Here is a 25,284-nt window from a genome sequence, read left to right on the forward strand (position 1 = left end):
TCCTTCCCACTTATTCCATACATTCAACATGCACAATTCTATTTCCAAGACTATCATCTATCCTCCTCTGTTCCTAGAGATGAGTGATGGCCGTGGGCATTGAAGAAATGTCAAAGGCTCAAGCAATTAAGTGTGGTAGTTTGGAGTTGGGTTAGGCTTTCTATCACACATAGGTGGACCTTTTTTGCTTAGCAGTCCTAGTACATGACTTGACTAAAAATTCAAGGCTAAACATGGCTTTGGATGGAAAACACAGAAACAACAAAAAAAATGTAAACTATGTACAAGATGAAGCCCTGAGACTCCATCAGTTGTGGATAAAAGGGCAGTCGACTTTGTCTTTTTTACGCTTATATGAGAATTAATTCGTTGTTAAACCGGGCAAGGAATACTGGTTCCCAAAATACGGAGATGGTGATGGCCATTGGGCTGACACAGCCCATCTTTGAGCCCAGATACAACTTAAATGGACGTGCCAGGCGAATAAAAGGTTGGACTAAGCTCGAGCTCGAAGAGAAAAGATACGTGTAGTTGTTGTGAAAGACTAAATAAATAAATAAATTAGGGCAAACCAATAAGATTTCTATAGTCGCCTGTTTTCTTAAAAAGAGAGAAAAAAACAAATAAGATTTAGATACAACTTTGAGAAAAATTTATGATACGTCGTCAGTCTAGTAGAAAAATTGGATCATTCGATGTTTCAGTTGGCCGAATCTAGCTTGCTTCGCCTGAGTTGGGTTTTGGGCCTGGTTTTGGGCAGCCTAATAGTCTTAATCTGACCAAGCCCATCTGTTGCGCACTGTGTTTGCAAATGACTAGAGGGGATTCTTTTCAAGAGGAAAAAGAATGGGAAAAAAAAGAGAGTAGAAGGGATAGGTGTTGTATTAAGCGGATCTTAACTTACCAAAAGTGCATTTAAGTGTGACTTTGTCGACATGTTTACTCTATTAGCCATCAGCAATTGCTTTTAGAATTTTTTTTTTGCATATATACTCTCTTACTATTTACATATATATTTTCATAAAATACTTATTTTGTATGTATATTTTTTTTTTACTCTCTTTTTTATATATGTACCCATACCATCTAACGTCGTTAAAAAATAAACAATTTAAAATTAAAATAACTGAAATACTCTTAAGGGTATACATGCAAAAAGAAAATTTGATATGGATAGATATGCAAATAGCAACTTTATGGAGGTATTCATGCAATTACACATATTTAGGAGGATATACATTTTAAAAAAATCTAATAAAAAATAATCAAAATTCAGTAAAAATAACCATTAATAAAAAAATATAACAAAAAGGATTAAATCATGTTAATATCAACTTCTATAGAATAAATTATGTCACTTTTATAAAATTCTTGCCTAAAAAATAAACAACAACTCAGCATTTACAAATTGCTAAAAAATATTATACTAATTTAATCATCTATAATTAATTTAAATTCGATATACTTTAATCTTTTAAAAATAATGATGAATATATTGATGTCATAAATTCCATAATGATAATTATATCAACATTAAATGAAGAATAACATTACCAAAATAATCACCTAATATTTCAACTTGATTGAGTCTAAGATCTTAAAAAAGAAAATTAACAATGTGATTCAATCTTTTTTTGACTTGTTAATCTAACCGAATCATAAAAGACTTAGCAACTTTTCACCGATTATTGATTTTTTTAAATAGATTTTTTGAATATATACCCTTCTAAATATAAAAAATTGCATGAATACTCTTGTAAAGTTGCTATTGCGTATATAACCTTATATTTTTTTTTTAACATCTACTCATAAGGATATTTTAGTCATTTTAATTCTAAGCCATTTATTTTTTAATGACGTTAAATGATATGGGTGTGTGTATATAGAAGTTGAAAGAGATTTTACCATAAGCCGTGGTTGGAAACATCCCTCGTACCACCTCAGACTACTATCCTATGATCATTTACATGGAAGGTATGCATTCTGCTAAACCCTCTAATCGTCCCCGCCCTAATCGCTCCCCTTTATTATTATTAGTAAGATAGGGTGGTTGAGAAGCAGGTCGTTCGTGTGCTTATTGTAAAAAAATATATATATATATATGAAATCTATAAATAATAATCTTACGAAAGTATTTATATAATTTTATATATTTAGAAGGTATATAAGAAAAAAAATCTTGCTTTTATTTCTGTAAAATTGCAACCCAAGTCTATCCCATCCGTGAGAAACAAGACGTGAGCATCAATCTGACCGCATGTTCGAAAGAGTATATTAATTTTTTTAAAAATAAAATAAATAATTTTTTAAAAAATTAGAATTAAATTATATTTACACCAAATAATTCAAAAAAACTATATTTATATGTTTGAGATGTATTTTTATTTAATATTTTAATTGATAATTTAGCAGAACATTACTGCATTTGGAATCAGAAAAAAAGTTTTACAATTAATAAAAATAATAAGAGACAGAAAATTTTTAAAAATAATTATAATAATTTTAAATGACAAGAGGATATAACAAAATACGAGCGATTTCGATTTTCCAAATTAGACAAACAATTTCACTAACATTATTTATTTAATTAGATGTAAATATAAATTTCATAAATAAATATAATAATATACATCTTTGATAATTTTTTATAATTTATTGAAGACTTTTATGATTTATGATATTTTGTTAAGAATAGATTGCCAATAAATCAGATATTTACGCGTGGCGGACCAGAGGGCCCGAGAAAGCTCGAGAACGGAGCCGAACATTCTCCAGCGTCCACGTCGAGAAAGCTCTGGAATGCGCGAAGGGTCTCGGGAACTTGGAAATAAATAGAGGGGAAGAAGCCTGCTCGTTTCCCGTCGGAGAAGATCGCGAAGCTCCAAGGCGTCAAGAGAGAAGGTAGAGAAGAAGCAAAAAGAGAAAGCAAAAGGGTTTGCGGACCGCGTCGCACCGGTAACTAAGTCATTTGGTTCGTGGGATCGCTTGGAAGGTTACAAAAACAATCAAACATCCGCCTCATCTGTAAGTCCTTTCTCCCATTCCCTTTCTCACATCGGTCTTAGTTGCATTTGTCCCCTTTCATCTTTGAGTTGGGTAGTGTGGCTCGGAATTTAGTTTTCTGGAGTTATTTTCTTGATTTGGTTCATGAACGGAGAAAATGGTAACTTTTTGTGCTGTTGAATTTGTCTCGACACGTCGAGACTAAGTGATTTCTGTTTTTTTTTTGTTTTTGGCATCTTCTTCTTCATAAAAATGTTATCTTGGGCAACTTTGCAACAGATAAAATTTGATTGATCCATTGAGGTATATGCCGCTCCAATTCAAACAAAATCTGCAACAAATGAAATAGGTCGCTAGGATCATTTTATCGACCGATACCCAATTGAATATCATGAAAGAAGAAACCAAACTCGAGATTGTCTTCGATCCTCTTACCGAAGTTGTTCTTAACTGGGGACTTAACTAGGGTCCTTACGAGTTATGCGACCATTGAACTCAGCGCCATAAATCTAATGCCTTATGATTACTTAATTAAAGTGAGATCACCCATTTGTTTTAAATTCTGAGGTATAATTCAAGATACCATCCATTTTGTCTCTAGAACGGTCAGGACCCTCACCTTTTACCCGTAATTAGAGGGCAAGAGGCAGTACCATCTGAACTAGGCTTTCATCGTATGAGACCGTACCTTGTGAAGAGCACCATTTAATGTTCATTTTATCAAAATTCCAGGGAGGTTTGTGCCGATTTGTCTGTCTGTTTCCATCTCTGTTCCTTCTGTTTTGCAAGACGTCAATGGACTCTCCACTTTAATTGATGTAATTGAAGATGTTTGGTTACATAGTCTAAAAAATATTTAAATTTGCTTATTTTGTTTTGTTTCCATCACTTTGTTTGATGAGATTCCTGTCCTGCAGAGAATGTTCAGTTGCTGTTGGCTGTCTGCTTAACAGGTCTCACTTTTGCACTCTTGTATTGCTTCTAATACTTCATTGTTTTTTATGCGCTTGTTCCTGCAGAATTAACGATTCTATCGATCGATCTCTCGTCCCTAACCCGTGAGATAGGGAGAAATCTCCGCAGGTTCTCACTGCCATAGAACCTGCCCTATTGGGTTAAAGTTTTATCGTGAGCTCTCGGAAAAATGTTTCCTGCTTGCAGATACATGGACCCGTACCCTCAGAATTTTCCTCACCGCATTCCCTATCCTTATCACTACTATCCAAACTGGGAAGCTGTACCTCCTCAGATGAGAGTAGATTCATCAAAACCTCCCTCACCTTTTGGACCATGGCCTTACAATGGCAGCACCAGCCACCCAAATCCAACCGAATGCCATAGCTGTTGCAACCATATTTACTCTCCAGGACATTGTAGTTTCAGACCTCTATACCCTCATATTCAGCCACCTCCTCATTGTTACTACAGTGGACCGTATCTAGCTTATCCTGATGCCTGCCCGCCCTATTTCATGCCACCACCTCATTATTCATTTGATCAAGCTCGATATGATTATGAGGAGGCTAAAAATCACTGCTGCGGGTGTCCAAATCATAAGTGCGGGGGCGAGAATACTAGTGTGAAGATTGAAGAACAAAAGCCAGATCTAGAGCCAAAGCCGAAGGAGGGTGACTCCTCCAATCTGGTTAAATTGCCAAACTACCCTTTTTATCCACCAGCATGGGCTCCTCATAATTATTTGAAGGAGAAAGACACCGACAAAAATTCTGAGGCACAGCCTGGAATTTGGAATGGATGGATCCCTCTGGACATTAACAGCCGCATGGGTCTGATGCAGAATGGAGATGACAAGAAGGGCTCGCAGAATGAAGAGAGGAGGAGTCAGTTTCCATGGCCAATTATGTGGATGCCTGGTTATAATAAACCGGAGGAGGCTGTAAAAGATTTGAAGGAGATCAACAACGGTCCAAAAGTTTCAGAAGAAACACCAAAATTTAAGATTATCCCACTGAAATTTCTGGAGAATGGGAACAGGCAGGAGAAAGCAGGAGTAGCAGAGGATGAGCCTAAAACTCGAGCACAGCAAGAAGCAGTAAGTGAAAAGGAAGCCAAAACTAAAACCATTCCAGTTAAGCAGATGGAAGCAAGCAGTCAGATGAGGGATGAGAAGCAAAATGAAAAGAGTGATGAAAAGAAGTCCATCATCTCTGAAAAACAAAATGAAGACTGTGGAGTGAAGAAGTCTTTGGATGGCAAACAATCATCACCTGTCAAGTTGTCAAAGTTGACTCCTGTATGTTTAAGAGTGGACCCATTGCCAAGAAGGAAGAATGGAAACAGCGCATCCCGATCTCCTAGCCCACCTGGCCTTATTGAGAAAGAGAGAACTCATCAGGACAATAAAGAACATGGCTCAACTTGGAAGGAGGCCAAAGAGGAAATTCCTAAGAAAGAAATCCGGATTGTTGATGTTAAGGAGAAGACATCAAACAAAGTGGGGAAGGAGGTGTGGAGTAGCCAAGATTCAGTGCCAATCATTTCAATGAAAGGTGCTCCAGGGAAAGCTGTTACAGAGAATGCTAAGGGAGTAGAAATGAACGACTCTGAGGGTGGGTTATCTGATGACCAGGAGAAAAAGATTGAGGAAAGCAGAGCTATGGAGGATGCAGAAATTACAAAGACAGAGGTCAGGAAGGAAAGAAAGAACTTAGCAGAATCAGATGCAGCAGTTCTTATTCAGTCTGCATATCGAGGGTTTGAGGTGAGAAGATGGCAACCTTTGGAGAAACTTCGCAAGGTAGCTCAAATTCGTCAACAAGTGGAAGATATTAAAAAACAAATTCAAAGTTTTGAAACCTCTTCAGAGGGACAAGATATGAAGCAGAAGGTGGTTATCGGTGAGACTATAATGAATCTGCTTTTGCAGCTGGATACAATCCAGGTACGGGCTTTAAACATTTTTTTTTGTTAATTCTGTTGCAATTTATCATAATCTTATTAAAACAATCTTTGTTTGAGTGAGAAAAGAGGTTCAATAATGTTGGTCATTTAGTTGCATTTGCTATTTATGGATGCATCACCAGCACTTCTCTACAATATGAATCTCTTTTTCTCTCACGTTTTGGAAATGGTTTGAGTCTTAATTCCGAGTTGACATGAACTTACCAGGGCTTGCACCAAAGTGTGAGGGAGGCCAGGAAATCTGTTGCGAGGGAGCTCATTTGCCTGCAAGAGAAGCTTGACTCTCTAAGCAGACAAACCACTGCAGATCATGAGTCAGCTAAGATTGAAGAAAGTGCTAGCAGCAAAGCTTCTGATGATCACACTTGTCTTGGAAGATCGGTTGCAGTGGCTGAACCATCGGCCGAGCATGTTTGTGAACAACTATCTGATAAGAAGTGTACCTCAGATTTCACATCTAGTGAAGAAATGCAAGAGGCTGAGGAAGAGGACAAAAGAGATGCACTAGAAAATCAAGAGGTAGAGGCTGTACCAGGAGAGGCTGCACATTTGTTGAACGAAGAAATGGTTTCTGTTGCGAATGGGGAGCATGAAGAAGCACCTTTGCGGGGAGAGGAACAAACTGTTTCTGAAGGTGGGGCATTGGTAGGGTCAAAACTGCTCAGTGAAGAGCCTTCCCTTGAGTTAGAGGAACCTTTGGTGCCCTTGGTATCCACTATCAAGAAAGTTCAGGAGGTACCTTCTGCCAAAGATGAAGCTCCCAAGTTGGATTTGGAGGAGCATCTAGAGATGCAAGGGCTTAGCTGTCGAGAGTTTGAGTCAGCGAACAAAGAGTTTTGTGATTATGGTGCTCGACCAAACACACAGGTGAATCTAGAAGTGGAGAACAGTTTGGTGTTGAAGGGGTGCAACCTTGGCGAAGCCGATGAAATCAAAGTTGAAGAGCACGATGCTGTTTCTAATGCAGTAGAGTTCGTAGAACCTCTACCAGGAATGGCTGAATCTAATTTTGAGGGTAAGGATGCTATCAGTGAAGCCGACAGAAAACAGGAAGAGCTCCAAATGTTGCCATTGGCAGAAGAAAGTGATTCTAAGGAGAAGACAGCAGGAGATGCGACTGCTGACAGCAAGAGTGTGGAAGTTCCGAGCACTTTGCATGTCACCAATGCAGTAGATTTTCTGGAAACTATACCAGGAGTCAGTGAATCTAATTTTGCCGAGGCACCTGGTGCTCGGTTCAGTCAAGCTGAAACCAAAGAGGAGGAGCCTCACATGTTGCTAGCGGAAGAGGAAAATTGTTTCGCAGAGAAGGCAATAGGAGATGCAGCTGCTGATACTATAAACATGGAAGCTACGTGTGCAAGACCTGTTACGCTGGCTTCTGAAGAGGGTAACGATGTTGGCAGCGTGGTAGAAAAGAACCTAGAGATGCCAGAGGACCAAATTGCAGTACAAGTTAGATCTTCTGAGTCTGGCATGGAGAATGGAACTAAACTGGCTGCTGCTAATAAGGTCCTTGAAGATACAGACATGCCTTCAGCACCTGAAACTCTACAGGAAGCGACTATGGATAAGGATACAACTTCATCCCTTGAGCAAATTCTCCATAGAGAGTCCTCTCATATGTCTCTTGTAGAAGCAGCTCCTGATGAAGCAAGCACTCCAGCTCCAAAAGAAGAGGGAATTGCTGTGGTTCAACCTAAAGATTCCATTCCAATGGCTGGACCAATTTCAAGTACCAATATGAGCATGGAGGAGAAGCAGCTGATGGAAGAAAATGAGAAGCTAAGGGAGATGTTAGAAAAGTTGCTTCTTGCAGGAAAAGTGCAGTTAGGGGTTATTTCTGATCTTAATGGGAGAGTCAAGGACTTGGAGAAGAAGTTGACACAGAAGAAGAGGGTGAAGGTTAGACGACACAAACCAGGCAAGTCTTCTCCCCGTAAAGTTGCATGCTAAAAATCCATGTGGAGAATGACCGAGAAGGTTGTAACTATGTACGAGTATGCGTGTGCTATGCGTATCTATATGGCAAGAGATGAAACTGTTTCAATGTAGAGGTCTTTATCTTTTTCTTTTTGGCATTTTGGATATGTACATTACGACTACTTGGAATCAAACTGATCACTTTAGCTAATTTTGCATGTAATGTGAGATCTGAACAAACGAACTTAGCTTGCTGGAGTTATAAGTTGCAACTATGCTTGTCCTGTGGAATATGCTTCGTGTATCCCTTTATTTTGAGAAACAAAAGAGTTACGATGCAGGAGTCTCTTTGTACTAGTAGTTTCCTTTCTGCATTTCAAGTTCGCAGGTTCCTATTTGGAGTAAAGGTGACCTTTTCCACTAATTTTGCATGTAACATGAGATCTGACGAAAAAGCAAGTTTGCTGAACTTGGAATTTGCAATTAGATTAATGTCACAGGGAAGCCAATTCTTAACTGAAGTTAGTGATTTTCCAAGGAATGTGGTTATCTTTTTGCTCTAAAAGTGGGTTCTAGTTCTAGGTTTCGTGATGCCTAATACCTGCATTATCTAAAGTATCATATTAACTTCTATTTCTACATAGCAAATGATTATTTTTTGAGTTGATAGCATAAATATATTCCAGGCTCGTAAGTTTGTAATGTGGCAGCAGGGTATATGGATAATCCTGGTTATAACTATAAATTAGGTTTAAATTGAGGAAATTGCTGATTTGAGGATATGTTTGTAACGGTAGGTGGTTTATTGGATGTTTTAGTTGCTGCTGCTAATGGGACAATGCTTGTGGATGTCTATGACACAGCCATGAATGTTTCCAGCGTTCATGGATCATGTGTTACTAAAATTCGCTCATTCAGGCCATGCAATAACTTCGATACTCATATCAATCCTGTCTGGTTTCTCAGTCAATCTTGTAATTGCTAATTATTTAGATATCTGAACAGATCTTATGAGAACTTCAAGAAAATAATATTTATAAATAAAATTTGAAAAGTTGGTTGGAAACAGTGCAACTGCTTTGAGTTCAATTTTTGGCCTGTGTTCGGTCTCACAACTATGAGTGAGGCTGGAGTAGAAAAGCTTGGGGATGTTAAGACTCCTAATGGTCCTAGTTCGGTGCACTCGCTTCTTTCAGTCATCGGATTTGGTGCTGCTGCACCTTCAGTTTAATCTACCAAAATGAGACTACCTATGGAAGGCTTGGATGTAGCCATGTAGGGTTTAGAGTTTAGATTTTTAAGATTTAGGGTTTTTGGAGTTGTTGGGGTTTAGGGTTTAGGGTTTTGTGAGTTGCCATATGAGTTACTTTAAAGAGTTGTTTGGAGAGGAACAGAGAGGTGTTTAAAATAATCTATGCTATATTTCAAGAAAGATATTTGGTAGATAGCGAGGGGGAGAGCAAAAATGAGTGGGTTGTCCCTTTGAAATACTCCATTTGATGTTGCCTTAGGGCGAGTGGGCATGCATTCTCCATAATGTTTGAGATCAGTAGTAAGCGAAGTTGCATCCGTCGAATGATATTGCCTAGTCCCTTCAAAGATAATTATCTCCACATGTGAAAAGATAAAAATCCATTTTGCAAGAATCCACAATTCATAACTCATATATGACATGCAAATTTGCAGAAAAAGACTATTTCATTTATCTTATTGTATTCTCTCCCCAGTAATTGTTTAATGTATGGCTTCAAGCAAATATCTATCTGCTAAATCTCCACAAATCTTAACATGACTGTATCGTGTTAATACGTGATGGTCAACCAATTCTCAACCTTAGCACTATCAAGTTAGTTCAGTCAAAAGGTGTGAATTGTGAATCACGAATCAACGGTCTCAATTCCGAATCAAGCAAAATGAAAAACTACAAATAGGGTTGGAGCCCAAATTTCATTCAGGAGATCAAGTAATAGTACTTTATAAGCATTTAGGAAGGAAAAACTACAAAAATGAGATTTTTTTTGGAGGGGGTTTAACATTTTCAGATCAAGATCATCTTATTCTAAGTTTAATGAAGTCATTCAATGAGGAAACTACTTGAGTAGATAACAATAGTCAATTCGAGAACAAGATTTCCCTGGGTCATTTTCTTCAAGGCTGGAAAATGAGGTGGGGCATGTGTAGGTGAAGATGAGAGTCCATCCATTTCACATCAAACTCAAGTTAGTCTCCAATCTCTAGCAGGTACACATTAACCATGTAAGCAGAAACTCATCTAAACAAGCCTGAAACTGGCTCTTGGAAAAGGAGAAAAATATCACCTTCTTAAGGTATTAAGCTTTTTGCATTATCAGATGGCCAAGCCATGACGAGGCTTTAGAAGGAGAACAAGATTTCCCTGGGTCATTTTCTTCAAGGCTGGAAAATGAGGTGAGGCAAGATGTGTAGGTGAAGATGAGAGTCCATCCATTTCACATCAAATTCAAGTTAGTCTCCAATCTCTAGCAGGTACACATTAACCATGTAAGCAGAAACTCATCTAAACAAGCCTGAAACTGGCTCTTGGAAAAGGAGAAAAATATTACCTTCTTAAGGCATTAAGCTTTTTGCATTATCAGATAGCTAAGCCATGACAAGGCTTTAAACTTTCACTCCTATATGTAGCACAAAACTGGAGCAGCAATTGAGGGAGAAGTCATTTGATTTATTTAATTTTTATTCTCTCTTATTCCTCGCCTGCTAGTATTATAGAAACAAGCTTCTGTAGTCCCAGTCTGTAACCTTTCTAACTGGACCCTATTGATGAAAAAAGAAAACAAAATGTAACTGGACTCATTTACATAGAAAGCCATATTTTTTGCAAATCATATATGGTAAGTATTTCAAATTTAAATTTTGATTCAACTGAAGTTATCAACTATTTCCTAAATCCTAAGAACATTATTAGTTGTCATGCTAGATTGGTCTCTAAATCAGCCACACAAGATATTAATTAGAGTAAACCAATCTAGGAAGATTATTATGTTTTGACCAAATTGCCTTCAGCTGGGTTCTAGTCTTCTGCAATCAGGCTAAGCCTGGGTTCAAAATTGGTGGGTTAAAGCAGGGGGATCAAATAGTTTTATCTCATTAATTATAAATAAGTTTCAAGAAAAAATAGAATTATTTAAAAAGCCGCATAAACTCATTTGGAGACCAAACAGGGCCTAGTTTCCTCTCTGCTGTCCCTTCTCCACAGCGAATCTTAACCGGTTACACTGACATTATAACCGGGTACTCCGGATTTCACGTAGACCCGAAAAGCCAGGCCGGAGCCGGTTCAGATCGGTCCACAAAGTTGAACCCGGCCTCAGTATGTCGGCAATCGGCTGGCCGACTTAACCCTGTAAATAGCCAACCTGGGTTCTCCAATCTCTACGTTCGCACCTTTTCTCCATGGCTTCTTCCCCTTCGATCAAAACCCTCAAAACCGTAACGCTCGGAGGATTCTTGGATCAAAATCGGGGAGGCAGCGGCAGAGGCTGCCGGTGTACGACTGTCGACCACCCAAGTACCACAGGTTCGGAATCCTTGATAGCCTCGCGAAGAATTTTATTCTTGCTTTTTTTTCCTTATACTTCCGCTACCCTCTTCAAGAAGTGAGTTTTTCTTGGAGTTCTCTTTGAAATCTTTCTTGCGATAGAGTTAGGGCATTTTGATTTCTTTTCGTGTTCAATGCTTCCGGTACTCTCTTCAAGAATTGGGTTCTTGAAGTTCTGTTGAAATCTTTGTTGCAATAGAGCAGGATGTTTCAACTATATATATATATATATATATGTTCAGTGCTTCTGTTAGTGCGTAGTCTTATGTAATGCTGGCCAGTTAATACTTTTTTCCCTTTTTTTGTGCATGTTTTTCAAGATTTCTTGACTTGCTAATTAGGATCTAGAGTTTTTACTCAATGTCTTTCTTTGTTTCTTTTTTAAGTTAATTTTATCGGAATTCTTAGTCCTGTTATTGGTATTAACTATTTAAATACCTTATCAAGATTGTGTTTTGGGGGTTTGAGTTTTCTAGAGGAGTCCATTCTGCAACTGTTTAAAAAGTTTCAGATCCTTTTTTAATAATAATTTAAGCAATTTCATTCATTCATTCATTTATCTTTTTTGTTCAAGTATAACATCAGCAGTACCTTGAATCAGTTAATAAATCGCGAATGTCATTGATTCAATGTAACTTTGGATTCTTGCTGCCATGAAAAAAAAAAAGAGAAGCCTTCAAGTTATATCTGTGAGATGGTTTCAGTTTTGGAAAATATAACTTTAAACACTACTCTGGTGAACTTTATATTCATTTCTTTTTCCCCAGGGTCTTGAAGGTGTTGGGCTAATGGTGGTCAAGTTTATAGCTTTCGCCCAGCCAATTTGATTGGCTGTTAAGGTGATTATTCTACCATCTTTCTGATCCACTGTCTATTTAGTGTAATTCAAGGCAAGGTCCGACGAACCGGCGCGTACCAGCCAGTTCGAACCGGTCTGGCCTGTAACTAGGCCTGTTAACGAGCCGAGTCGAGCCCGAGCCTGGGAGGCTTGGGCTTGGCTCGTTTCACATAAGCTTGGGTTCGGGCTCAGGCTTGGGCTCAGGCTCGGGACCGAGCTCTGTATTGGGCTCGAGCTCGGGCTTGCTTGGTGAAACAAAGGCTCGGGCTTGAGCTCGTAAAGCCCGTTTCAATTACGAGCTCAAGCCCGAGCTCGGTCGGCCTCAGGCTTGGGCCCAAGCCCGGGCTCGGGCTCCCATATGAATCCTCAAAATTCATAAGCGAACCCATCAAGCTGCCGTTGGCTTTCACTCAACGGGGAAAGAGAGAAGGAGCATCAATGACGTGATGAGTCATGCTTCTCCCACAAAAAAAAATTCCGCTGTTTCGCCCACGCTTCTCTCCGTCATGCTACAAAACCCCCTTCTTCTCCCCCTCCTCTTCCCAAAATGTCCTTCTCCCCCTCCTCCGCCGCCGCCACAGCCGACGACAACGCCACGCCTCCCCTCCGACCTCCTCATCCTCCTTCTTCCTCCGGAACCTCAGCAACCTCGGCCTCGGCTATGCCATCGCCGCCGCCCTCGGCGTCCTTGTCCTCCTCTCCACCGTCCTCCTCGCCTCCTACATCCACTGCCGCGCCCGCGCCCGAAGCACGAATCCTAATCCTAACGGTGGCGGCGCCGGCGGCAACTTCAACGGCGTCGTGCTGCCCGACGTAATCTTCGTCGCGGAGGAGGAGGAGGACGACGAGGACAACAATGGCGAGGAGGGCGGTCGAGGCTCCGCACCCACCGGGCTAGACGCGGCAGCGATTAGCTCCTACCCGAGGTTCCCGTTTAGGAGAGGAGGTTTAGCATTTGTTATTTGCTGACAGCATAAAAACTTAAACTATTGGCCAAATTGATATTAATATTTTACAAATTGTACCAAATAGGAGACTAAGAGCTAGAGAGGAGGTTTAGCCGTTTAGGAGACTAGGAGAGCTGGAGAGGAGGGCCTTGGCCCGTTGGATGCAGGATTTCCAAATGATCTCGACTGTCGAATTCCAAGCTCATTTGGTTGTGTTAAGTCACGAGCTCATTTGGGCTCATGAGCTGCTCGGGCTCGAGCTCGAATTTAAACAGGCCTCATTTTGAGCTCGGGCTCGGGCTCGTTTGACTAACGAGCCGAGCTTTTACCGAGCCGAGCCCGAGCAACTCGGCCCGTTAATAGCCCTATTTGTAACCGGTATGCCGGAGCAGTAGAAACCGGTACGGGCTGGTTCTGTGCCGGAGACGAAGAAGACGAAGAGAAGGAGAGAGAGCGCGGGGAAGAGAGGGAAGGAGGAGACCCGTGGCTGCCATTGGAGAGCCGTGGAGGGGTGGCGGAGCCTGCGAGGGGCAGGGACACGGCCGCGGCCTCGGCCTCCGCCACGCCCCTTCGGGTTCCCCCGCCCCCCTGCGGGCTCTGCCGTCCTTCTCCGGCCTCCGCCGCCCTTCCGCGGCTCTCCGATGGCGGCCACGGGTCTCCTCCCTCCCTCTCTTCCCCGGCTCTCTCTCCTTCTCTTCTTCTTCTCCGGCTCTGGCGGAAAAAAGCTGGCCGGTTCGTACCGGCCGGTTCCGGAACGAATTGGAACCATACCGTTCTGGTAGGCGACCGGTACGCCTACGGATCCGGTACGGTGAAACTTGATTCAAGGTATTAGCTTGCATAACTTCTGAGCTTTCTAACTTCTAGTGCCTGAAGAAAGAATCTCTTGGCTTCTGGCTCTGTGAGTGATATATTGCTGAAATCCTACCTTTGCCACGAAAACTGCATGCCATTATATTTTTTTCAGTTTCTCTAGTCTTGCATGTTATTTACCCTTTTGACCATCAAATCTCAGTAGTTGAAATTAACATCAAAACTCTAGATTCAAGACATGAGCAGGTAATTGATGCTATAGCATACTTTGATTTGCTGTATCTTATGGCAATTCTTTTTATACTATAAGGTAGTGTTCTTTCGCAGTCTGTTTCCTCACTACTAACTGAATAGATGGGTATCAAACTTGGTGAAAGGGTTGGATATAGCACTATTCATTTGCAACATCAAACAGATCTGGTATGGCCTCTTTCCTTTTCTGGCCATTGGAATCTTTAGTTGAATATTGCTTGAAATTCAGCAGCATCTAGGTTGTATTATTATTAGACTATTCTAATGGACACAAGGTTGTTAGCTTTCTTGTTCACTTGGGGTATGGTTGACGAGGAATTTTCTCCTAGTTTGCTTTTCTCTCTCCATATGTATTATTGCTATGTGAGCAACATCATATTTCTAACTGATGGGTTGTTGCTTTGAGAAATGATGGATGATCGTCTTCCGATCGGCTATAGGTATTTGTTACAATTCAAATATGATGCTTTCCTTTCTCATATATTGTTTAGTTGGCGAAGTGAGAAATGCATTATTCTGAATCTTTCTTAATTATCTCTATTAATCATGTATAAAATTCATGACCAAACTAGACTCATCCTAACTACCATGGTGGCTCTATGAGTTCTTCTTCACCCATACTTTTAAGGGACTGCATACACTGTCAATGCCAGTCTCTCTGTCCTTTAATGTAAAAACTGAGCCACATGCCCTTGGTATTCATTTCTCATTCGGATGCATTTTTACTCACTGTAGCTCCGCATTTTCCTTAATTGTCACGTCACCTTTACAAATGCATCATGTCTAACACCTTACGTCAGCACGTCGCTACATATTGTACTTACCATTTTACAATTTTTGGTGCTCATCTTCTGTGCTTGTCTCTTATTCGTAGCCTAACATTTTGATGCATACAACAATTTGGTTCTTACTACTGCATTGGTGTTTTTTTTGGAACAAATCTCAAAGGCATAGAATGGTGATATAACACTATGGGCATCTTGAATGTTGCTCTTTTATTTGCTAGATGAGCTAAGTAATTGTAGAAGTTTATCATGCTAGCAACACCATGATTTGGTAGATTTTCTTTGCAGAATGTCTCTTGATTTCACCTTTTCAAGCATATGAACTACTCTTTTGTTTGGCATCAGAAACTACTCCTTCCTTTTCTTGGTTTTGGACGGTTTTGAGCAATTTGTTCATTAATCCTTTATCTGTTTTTTATGTTGTCTTGTATTGGTGTCACAATGGTACGATGAGGTTCATGAAAGATCTATTTCAACAGACATGCTAGCTGGCCTCTTGAGAATGGGTATATAGTGTAAACTATCTTATTTAGTCCTTACATGGTGTTGCTCTCTAAAACTATATCTCTAAGCTAATTCGTGCATGAATGTATCGCATCCAACTACTCAGACTTGAGTTGCTTATAATTATTCCATCTATAACAATTGAGGCAAAATCTATGTCAACCTCTTTCTGTATTGATCAGATAGCTGTTTTTTTGACTTATTTGCTTTTTTGACATTTGTAAGCTAATTTTCTTAGATGAATATGTGTGGACTTGTTTGACTTGTTTACTTTATTGACACCTGTTATTTCTGACTTGATCACTTTACTGGCATCTGCAGGCATTGGATGGCTGTTTTTTTTTGACTTGTTTGCTTTATTGGCATCTCATTTTTTGACTTTTGCTTTATTGGCATCTGTAAGCTAATCTCTTGTTTTTTTTTTTTTGTTTGATGTATCACGTATGTTGTATTTTTGTTGTGGAGTATACCAGAATCACTGCCATAGATCTGGGTTCTTTATAATCATTTCATCTGCAGCAACCAAGGCAAAATCCATGTCAAATTTTTTCCCCTATTGAGTCTTCTCGTGTTCTTGTAATAATTGGATGCTTCTTTTTTTTTTTTAATTAAAAAAAAACTTCTTTGGCTGTCATCACCAGTCTGTGTTATATTTTTCTGTTTTAAGCTATAAGGCAGTTTCCTAGAGGCTTTTGGAACTTAAAGTCTTCTTTCCATGGATTGACCTACAAGTGTGATCTGGGATAGGTCTGTCAAATTATTCAAGTTTTTTTTTTTGTTTTTCTTAGGTTTTCTATAATAAAAAGCACCGATTACATAGTTATCATGGTAGATTGGTAGTGCTTTAAATTACCGACCTTGTTAATCCTGATGGTTCAAAAAAATTATGAATGGTTTCTGGGAGTCTGGGAAAAATTGACCCATCCATATTCAATTATCAGCATATTCAGAAGATAGTCTTTTAGGAACAATCTGACCAAAGATAAAGATCCAGAATCTGGGAAAAAAATGCCAAACAGGTTTAGAGTTCAATTGAAGGGGGCTACCCAACCCAAGAACTTAGGCCACCAAAAGGCTTCTTCTATTTCACCAAAGATTAACACATGGACATATAGTCACCTCTACTTTTATTTGTACTGGTGGATAAGTTCCTAATAAGATGTAACCTAATATCATGACTTATGATTTCTTGGGTTAATGGATGGTAAGAAGTTTTTTGAAGCTTGATGGTGAGCAGATGTACAGCATGATGTTTGTGTATGTGTGTATTTTTTTTAGTGGACTGCCTTCAAAATATGCCATCCATGGTACCACTGTTATTCAACCATGATGACTGTGCATTGAGACCATTACAGAGAGTTATAATGCCAAATTTAAACAAGAAGTGTTGTCCTATAACACTGATGATGAGCCGCCATAACATTTAAAACAGCTTAGTACATAAATGTAACTATAGAAATAGTAATTTGTATTGGAATGATATAATTTGTATCAAGTAATTTTATCATAGATACACTTTAATGTTTATTGTAAATCAGCATTTCCAAAACCAGTCATTATTACCGTCATTACATTTCTCTAAATTGTGATAGCCATAACATTTTAGGGCCATTCTTATACAGTATTTTCTATGAATGCACAATCGAGTTGGACAAAGACTATTATAATGGCTTCCACCACCTCTGTCCTTTAGTTAAAACCACAGTATTATCTTTTGAGACAAAAGTAAATGCTGGGTTTGTCAGATATGTCATCTGAATCTGCTTGTGGCATAGATACATGGAAATTCTTTTTTTTTCTTTTTTTGCTACATAGGGAGGTTCAGGACCTCAAAATCTCAAAAAAGAACAATCGTAATAATACAACAAAATAAAAGACAGTAAATCAGAAGGCATAGAATGGAAAGTCTTCATCCCTTCCATTTGTGAGCCAATCCGCAGGTTGATTAGCCTCCCAAATAGAAAGTAAGTATTTGGAAGAGCAAAATTCTTGCTTTGGGGCTTGCCAGGGAAGCCATATGGGACCAAAATAATTTAGAATATTAGCAAGCCATTTTGTACTTACACATTTATGTAGTAGATCTTGGAGAGGAAAATAGATATGGATGAAGATGAATTATAATGTGAGTTCACTGTAGCATATACATAAACCACAATAATTTGGGGATTAGACAAGTCAGCTCCTAGACTGACATCCATACCCGATACCCACACCCAAACCCCTGTAACATAGTTTAGTGCACTGCTGCAGTTGACCCTCTCATAATATGCTGTGTGTTCACTTACCTAAAGGAATTTTTTTTTTCCCCTCAGTTTACTTTTTGTCATCCTTTTTCATAAAGCTTACTGTGCTATGAATTTAGTTTTTTGATCAGAGGGAATAGGACAACTGTATTGTTAGGTTTGTGGTCTATTTTCCTGCTCAGTTTGACTCATTGCTGCATATTTTCACTGTTTTTGTGGAAGAGATGGTCATCAGATATACTTTTGAAAAGACTGTGGAGATTCATGAAGATATATGCGGAAACAGCATAAGCCTTGCAGAATTACTGGACTGTTTCACATGCATTGCCGTAATCTTGTCCTGACCTTTTTCAGCCTTTATGTTTTATCTTTTTTTTTTCAGCTATATACCCTTGGCCTTTCCTGTAGCCACATGTTTTGGGAACGTGGAGTCTTTTTTAATATCAAAAAACTAGAACACATAGGTGACACATATCTTATATCGTATCTGGCATTTACTGGTGTGCGTTATATATTGGATACAGATGTGGCACTTAATTTGAAGTATTTGTGTATGCTGGGATGGAGGCTTACAAAACTGTAATAACAAACATTATTACAAACCATGCTACATCTTTCAATAAAACCAAGGAAATTCTGACGGCATTGGCTGGCAGACAGAGACTTTGGGCCTTATCAATTAAATTGATTCCTACCTTGCTGCATTTTCATTAGCATTCTACCTCAGAAATTGGCCATAAATACATAGCAATGACAAAATAAGGCTGACATCTCTATCAATAAATTTGTCTACAACCATCTCCAAGGCATAAATTATTAAAGAGTTTCTTCTAGAGCCGGTTTGGACACATACATCCCACATCCCTGGGAAAATCTTGTACTGCATAAGGTGAGGAAGGTGAGGAAGGTGATGGCATGCTGAAATTTCAGGGGTAAAGAAGAGGTGATTTACCCTGAAGTCATGGGTTTCAATGATCTCAGCTTCCGCGGTCTCCAAATCATGCAGTTTGCTTCTCTCCCTATTTCTATGCTCTTTAGTGGGTATATCTTGCGGCTATGGGGTGCAAGCATCGAAACAGACCAGTAGTGTAAGCCACAGCTGATCCAGTAACAGTCAGATCCTCATTGAGGTGATCTCGCTGGCCAATCCAGGTTTATGATAGATTTGGCAAAACTACATGGTTTGCAGATTACGTATCGTCGCCTATGTAAAATAATGCATGCTTAAATACCACGCATATTTGTGTATATTTGTATGCATTGCAATTTGATAGCAGACTACAAAGTTCCTGCATGTACTAATGTATCAATCTGTCAAAAGAATCCGATTACTTTCTGCCTCCTGAAAAAGGACATTCTAAAATTATGATGGTATTTTATCTAGCTATATAAAGTGCTTTCACGGAAGCTAAGCATGTGTCTTTTTTCTCCAAATATCTACATGTTTAATATAATTGATTTGGCTGTAATAGCTGGAGGTATTACTTAATCTTGTTCCTAGAGTTCTCTGGTTAGATATCTTTTGACCAATTTAGTTAAGCTGTTTTCCTTTTTTAAACCTCAGGTGATTGGGAGGCCTTCAGAATTTGCATGTACTAGAAGAAGGCAGTCCTGTGTTGGAGGTAAGATACATTACACTCTTTTTTTTTGAATTTATTTTTCACTTTTTCTCATATGCATTTTTCCAAAAAAAAAAGAGGGAGAAAGAACTCATAACAGCTGCAGCACTTGGTTCTTTGTCAGATTATGAATTATGAGCTCAAAATGGAAGGAAAAGACGATATGTACAGAGACTCACTTTATACAGTAATCTTTTCTACCTCAACCTCCAATTTAGAATTTTAGGCCCTCTTTGTTCCACTCTTTTCAGCAGTATTAAGTGTATTCGTCTAAAGAGCGTTTCTGGGCACTTGGATAAAGCCCTAATAGTGAGGGTTGTTTTTGGTATTTCAGAAAAACTGAAAAGGACCTTTTTGGTACGAATTCAGCTCCAAATAGCTTTAACAATGTGAGAAGGAATAAGTATCTGTTTCAAGGAATTATTCAAATATGCTGGTTAAAATTATTCAGGAACCAAAGATGCCATAATGTCACTCATCAGATGCAACTGCTGACCCTGCTGACGGTGTTGCAAGATTGTCGAAAGGAGTCATGTTTCCGACCACTGATAACTATTTAATTGTTTGACTGCCGCCGGTGCTGTCAAACGACCATATCATGAAACCATGAGTAAATGGTCTTCTTCCCTTGTAATCTCACTTTGTATCTAGTAAATTGTTTATTGTTGCTAGATGAGACAGACTAGATCTTGGTGATTAGTTGCTGGAAAAATTTATGGTACTATTAGGATATCGTAGATTTGATATTTAGATCTGGTCTTGTTATAGGTCAAGGTAAAGAATCTGCTTCCAGGTGCAGCGTGCAAACCCTTTTGAGTGCGAAAGAACATGGGAAATTAAATGATCCTCTAGTACTTGTGCCCATTATATGAGAGTTACTATTCAATGGTTGAACGTATTCCGCAGATAAAGTCTGAATCATAGTGTGTCTGGATCAGTTACCTTGTGCCCATTATATGAGAGTTATTATTCAATGATCCTGTATCAGTTACCGTGTCTATATGGTTGGTGCGGCAAGTAAAAGACTTCTCAGGGGTACGTGATGGTATCAGTTCAGCATTGTTGTGCAATGCTCTTCATTAGTTGTAGATGTGCAATAACTATTTGTATCGATGATACTATATGGTTCCAACTTTGTTGCTTTTAACGCGCACATTAGCATCTCTGCATGATAAAAAGACTGCCCTAGACAGCAACAGATATTCATGCCAGGTGCGTTAGTGCTTCACAATATATTCAAATTCTGGAAGCGTTGTATTTATGTAATACAAAGTGATCAATGTATCACACAGGAGGAGAGGTAAGAAATAAGCAGCCCTTCGTTTCTTCATATGTAACACGTTGGATCTCATGGAATTTTAGATTCTTTTAATAGGTGATAATGAGCACCTGGCATATTTGTAATGTTTGTTATGTTTGCTAGATCTTGGGATCTTTCTGCTAGCATTTTGTCGTGCTTATTTGAGTTTTGGATTGGATGCTTAAGATATGGTTCAAAGATGCAATGGAAGTAAATTGCGCAGCATCAATGGCACAGGTCTTTCCTGGGCAGTCAGGTTTTGGATTAATGGCATTCTCTCTATTTGTGCAAACTGTGGCTGAACCTTCATTGGTTTCACTGAAAGTATCTCGCAGCTGCCATGAAGTAGAGAGGCAGTGAGGGTAGAAGTTAACAAGAAAGGCCTAGCATGCAACTAAGGAAGTAACAAGCAACCTAATGCAGCAGTCAAGGACCTCGGTCGCCTCATTCTCACAGTAGGGATACTGTATTATATGGGCCGAACAGGCTTTTGAAACACCTACAAAGAGTCAAAGACGTAAACTACAACGGATCATCGTCTAAGAATAGTTTATAACTAATTTGCTTGTGGCGCAGTTGGCTAGCGCGTAGGTCCAAACAAAAACTATTTTTTTTGCTTTTTAATTCCTTTTCGAAATCCTAACTTGCGCTACCCATTTTATAGCATATAAACGTCTTAATGGGATAGCTTTACATACGTTATAACAATTTAGGATCTTACTGAAAATATTTAGTCGGAAGATATTATTTGGATTTCTTAATTCCGTATAAGTATTTAAAATCTATCTAGTAAATAACCAATATGGGACTAAATATACGGATTCTCGGTAGGTGAGGTTCTGGATTATTATATACGTAGTTTATAATTGGATAAAAGTGAAATACATAGCTAGCGTCATGATCATTATACATGGTATTAAAATAATTGTGTCCTCTAATGCATGACATGAAAGCCTAGAGGCCTTGCCTTCTGAAGCCAGCCTGCACGGCTCGTCGTGAGGTGAACTTTTGTGGGCATAGAAGAATGTTATACGGTAAAATAATCTGCCGCACGTGTTAAAAAATGATTTTGGCGCAAAATATCCTAAATATGTGAGTCACGTGCATCAGGTGTGGCATGGGAGGGGACAGGGTTGCCACAAAGTAATGCTCGATGTCTAGGAACCACACAGTAACGCACCTGGTTCCCGGTCCCTCGTGGCAGTGGAGAGGGGACGGAGACCGGCACGAGAAACGATGCAAGGTCGGAAATTGGGAGGAATAAAGAAAATCGAAATTAATTAATGAACAAACGCGCATACGGAAAAGTGCCGAAGGGGGTAAGCAGGCACGGTATCCGATGCGTCAGAGGGGGGATCACGAGAACTCGTGTGAGCAGTGGGCGGTGGTGATTTGATGGATCAGGATCCCGATCCCCTGAATCCCCGCCGGCTGTAGCCCGGACCCCGCCTTCGAAACTCCGACACCATGCTTGGCAGGTAGGGCGGCCGTACACTCCTTCTTCTTTTGAATAGAAAATAGATGGGTCCCACATATCTCTTCTACCAGTCTTTCCAATCCATCAGATCACAGATCAAATCCAGACGGGGCCTAAAATGAAGGGCTGCAGATGAGCTGGACACGTAGCCACCTCCGCCTGAACCCGGACAAGACCCGATTTGATGTTTTATGTGATTTAATAACGCCATTTTAAAATTGACAATGGTTGTTATGAAGGTTGCGGGGAGTGTATCGATTCAATGCATTATCCAAAATACCTCTCTCTCTCTCTCTCTCTCTCTCTCTCTCATACACATTATAGATATATGCATGTCGGAATTGCCCACTTATTAAGCTGGGTTTTTTTTTATGATTATAGCAGAATTTTGGATTCAAATCTTGTCTCCTGCTCACTGTGTAACTCATTGCCCATCTATGTGAATCTACCCTGCCAAAACAAAAGGATAAAAGTTTTTTTTTTCTTTTTTTTTGAGAATATATATATATATATATAAATATAAATATATAATAGACTGGGTAGATCATTCTGTTTTAGTATGAATATAATAAAAAAAAAGTCGATATTTCTGATTACAAATTCAACACCGCACCTATTCCCGCTATCGGTCGCACTCCCATCAAAATTTATCTTAAGAAAGCTTGGAAGTAGTGGCTCTCAGGAGATATAAGCCATTCGAGTCGCTGCAAAAGCTGAACGATGTCTCTTTCAATTTTAGGTACATCAGAGAAATGAGATTGGAGGATCTCAGCCGTATAGAATAATGCTCCTGTCAATTACCGTCTTCAAATGCTGCCTTCTATTCTCAAAGACTCGAATATTTCTAGCCAACCAGATACAGTAGGCCTATCAGTAAGACTCCTTATTATTGTTCCTTTTAGGTAGCCAATAAAGACTTCAACCAGATTGCCATTGACCAACAGTTCTTTCATATATATGAAAAAAATCAAAATATAAATTATAATTTAAAATATTTTATCAATCTAATGGAATTGTAGTCATCCATCGAACAAACTTTTCTATCTCTTATCTTCTACACTGGCAGAAGAAAAGCCCAAGAATACCCTTGGCCTAGTCGTAACTAGTAAGTGAATTTGTGGTAATAAACCATAAACAAGCCTGGCTTTAAACGGAAGGCCTCAATAGAGCAGACATACGTCAAAAGCTCCGAGAAAGATCTGGCCGGAATTACATTTACATTTTTTAATTCGCACGAATCCCTTCGCACTACAATGGATTGTGGGGCAAATTGGTAATTCCATTGGTTCGCGCAAGCAACGCGCCGAAATAGTAGCCGCACGGCATTCGGAGGACGACCTCGGGTACATGCCGTGCCACCCTGCCCCCTAATCAGTCTAAATCACTCGATTTGTACCACCATAGAATTAAGTTATCAATGCTCTCGTTTTACCCCAAACCAAGATTTTGATATATATAATTATCGCTTCGTGCACCCTTTTTAGCGTCTCCCTTGCATATATGTGGCCCGGTTTTTTTGGAGCCACTAGGAGATAATAAAATCCTTCGTCCACCGCCTATTCCGTGCATGGCACATAAAAATCCGGTGTCCTGCTCATGCCAGTTAATGCTAAGGGTAGGCCAAGCATTACTTATAATTGTTTTTGTTGTCACTTGTCAGGGGTGTCTCCCTCACCGCATCCTGGTCTAAGGCCGAGACAAGAATATATTGTCTGTTTAGCTAATATAATGATTAATTAGCTCCATAAACCACAAGAATTTAATCTAATCTATATACAAATTATAAAAAAAAATTAAGCCAAAACGATCATAAGAAACAGACACCATCGACTTTTAGAGTAATTAATTTCATTCCGCCCGTGGGTAGTTGGGGTCATTATTGAGTGCACGTCTTAAAAAGTAGGTGGAGAAAAAAAATGACAGCGCGAGGGACCCTTCACCATCCTCCCCACTATCAAGTTTGGTTCTGAATCTCACTTGTTTCTTGCTGTGGTTGGTACGTTATGATATGGGTAGGGTATACACTATTTTTACGCTTCATTTAGAAGAATTTTTGATGAGCTAGAAAATATTTTTTAAATGTTTAAAAATATTTTTGAATAGTATAATGGTGTCTGAGAAAAAATCGCTTTGCTAGAAACCTAAAACGTCTACTTAGTAGAAGCTTCAAAATGGAGCTTTATCGAAAAAGTACTTTTAGCAAATGCCAGAAAGCTTTTTAGTTTTATAGTTTTTTAAAACTAAAATACTCATGATAAAAATATATAATTATAGAAAGTATTCCTTTCTATCATAAGGCATGGAAAAAAAATCGTGCAGACAAAAAAGAGAAGGGTGCTCTCAGGAGCCCTGACATAGAACCGCCTTAGTAAAGTACTCCTTGAAAGAGAACATCAAGAGTTAACCCTAAAAATCAGGTTAAGAAATGAAAAAATATGCTGCGCAACTATCGTAGTAGTTGAGTCGTCTTGTTGATGCATTGGAGAGGAGTAGTACAGTACCATCCAAGATGATTAATAAATCTGGATGTAGTATCAATGAAAATGATGGGCCTGATGTGTGCGATGCTTGAGATGGTAGCACAATCTGAACTGTGTTTGATTGCTATTGAGGTGCTTCTTAAAAGAGAAACATCGAGAGATGTTTGTGGCCCTTTACGATATCCATCTTCAGATTGAATGGCTCAAGCGAATGACAAACCTCCGAAAGTAGTTGTTGATGTATTATTATGGTGGTACGTTTTATAATTTTAATTATGAACTTTCATTATAGAATTATGGTGAATATATGTATTTGTCTTATGTCTTAGATAACTTATTGTAGTTGCTATTGATTTTATGGATATTATAGATGATACGTGTTGGTGTTTTTTATATTGTTTGTGTTATTTGTATTATATGTCTTAATGTTATATATCATTTATTTTATTTGTTATGGATATTTCATTTTTTGCATAATATTACTTCTAGAGATATGGGTAGCATTGACAATAGTTTTGAGGAGAATTATTCTAATGAAGGTGAGATAGTTGATGATGATAATTTTTATGCTTTACTAACTGTAACTGCTGCTATGATTACT

The 25,284-nt window shown here is 39.0% G+C and overlaps 2 protein-coding genes and 1 long non-coding RNA gene across 7 annotated transcripts; all 3 read left to right on the forward strand.

Annotated features, from left to right (window-relative positions):
- The first annotated feature begins 2,837 nt into the window (after positions 1 to 2,837).
- Positions 2,838 to 8,205, forward strand: LOC103710873 (BAG family molecular chaperone regulator 6-like). Its single transcript, XM_008796786.4, has 3 exons — positions 2,838 to 3,024; positions 4,023 to 5,905; positions 6,133 to 8,205. The coding sequence occupies exons 2-3, from the start codon at positions 4,148 to 4,150 to the stop codon at positions 7,879 to 7,881; spliced, it is 3,507 nt and encodes a 1,168-aa protein (XP_008795008.2). The 5' UTR covers positions 2,838 to 3,024; positions 4,023 to 4,147; the 3' UTR covers positions 7,882 to 8,205.
- Positions 8,206 to 10,027: 1,822 nt separating this feature from the next.
- LOC103710872 lies at positions 10,028 to 20,830 on the forward strand. Of its 5 annotated transcripts, XR_005512927.1 has the most exons (8): positions 10,028 to 11,404; positions 12,193 to 12,264; positions 14,351 to 15,566; positions 18,030 to 18,136; positions 19,372 to 19,429; positions 19,551 to 19,613; positions 19,761 to 20,036; positions 20,195 to 20,830. It is a non-coding gene; the product is annotated as an uncharacterized LOC103710872 (long non-coding RNA). The 5 variants fall into 5 exon arrangements; XR_005512924.1 differs by lacking the exon at positions 18,030 to 18,136 and having other exon boundaries at positions 19,761 to 20,830; XR_005512925.1 differs by lacking the exon at positions 18,030 to 18,136 and having other exon boundaries at positions 14,351 to 14,443; positions 19,761 to 20,830.
- LOC103710922 (RING-H2 finger protein ATL67-like) lies at positions 12,276 to 13,736 on the forward strand. Its single transcript, XM_008796852.2, has one exon. The coding sequence runs from the start codon at positions 12,717 to 12,719 to the stop codon at positions 13,230 to 13,232; it is 516 nt and encodes a 171-aa protein (XP_008795074.2). The 5' UTR covers positions 12,276 to 12,716; the 3' UTR covers positions 13,233 to 13,736.
- Positions 20,831 to 25,284: the final 4,454 nt, after the last annotated feature.

Source organism: Phoenix dactylifera, chromosome 8 (genome assembly GCF_009389715.1).
Source record: "Phoenix dactylifera cultivar Barhee BC4 chromosome 8, palm_55x_up_171113_PBpolish2nd_filt_p, whole genome shotgun sequence".
NCBI classification, from domain to species: Eukaryota; Viridiplantae; Streptophyta; class Magnoliopsida; order Arecales; family Arecaceae; genus Phoenix; species Phoenix dactylifera.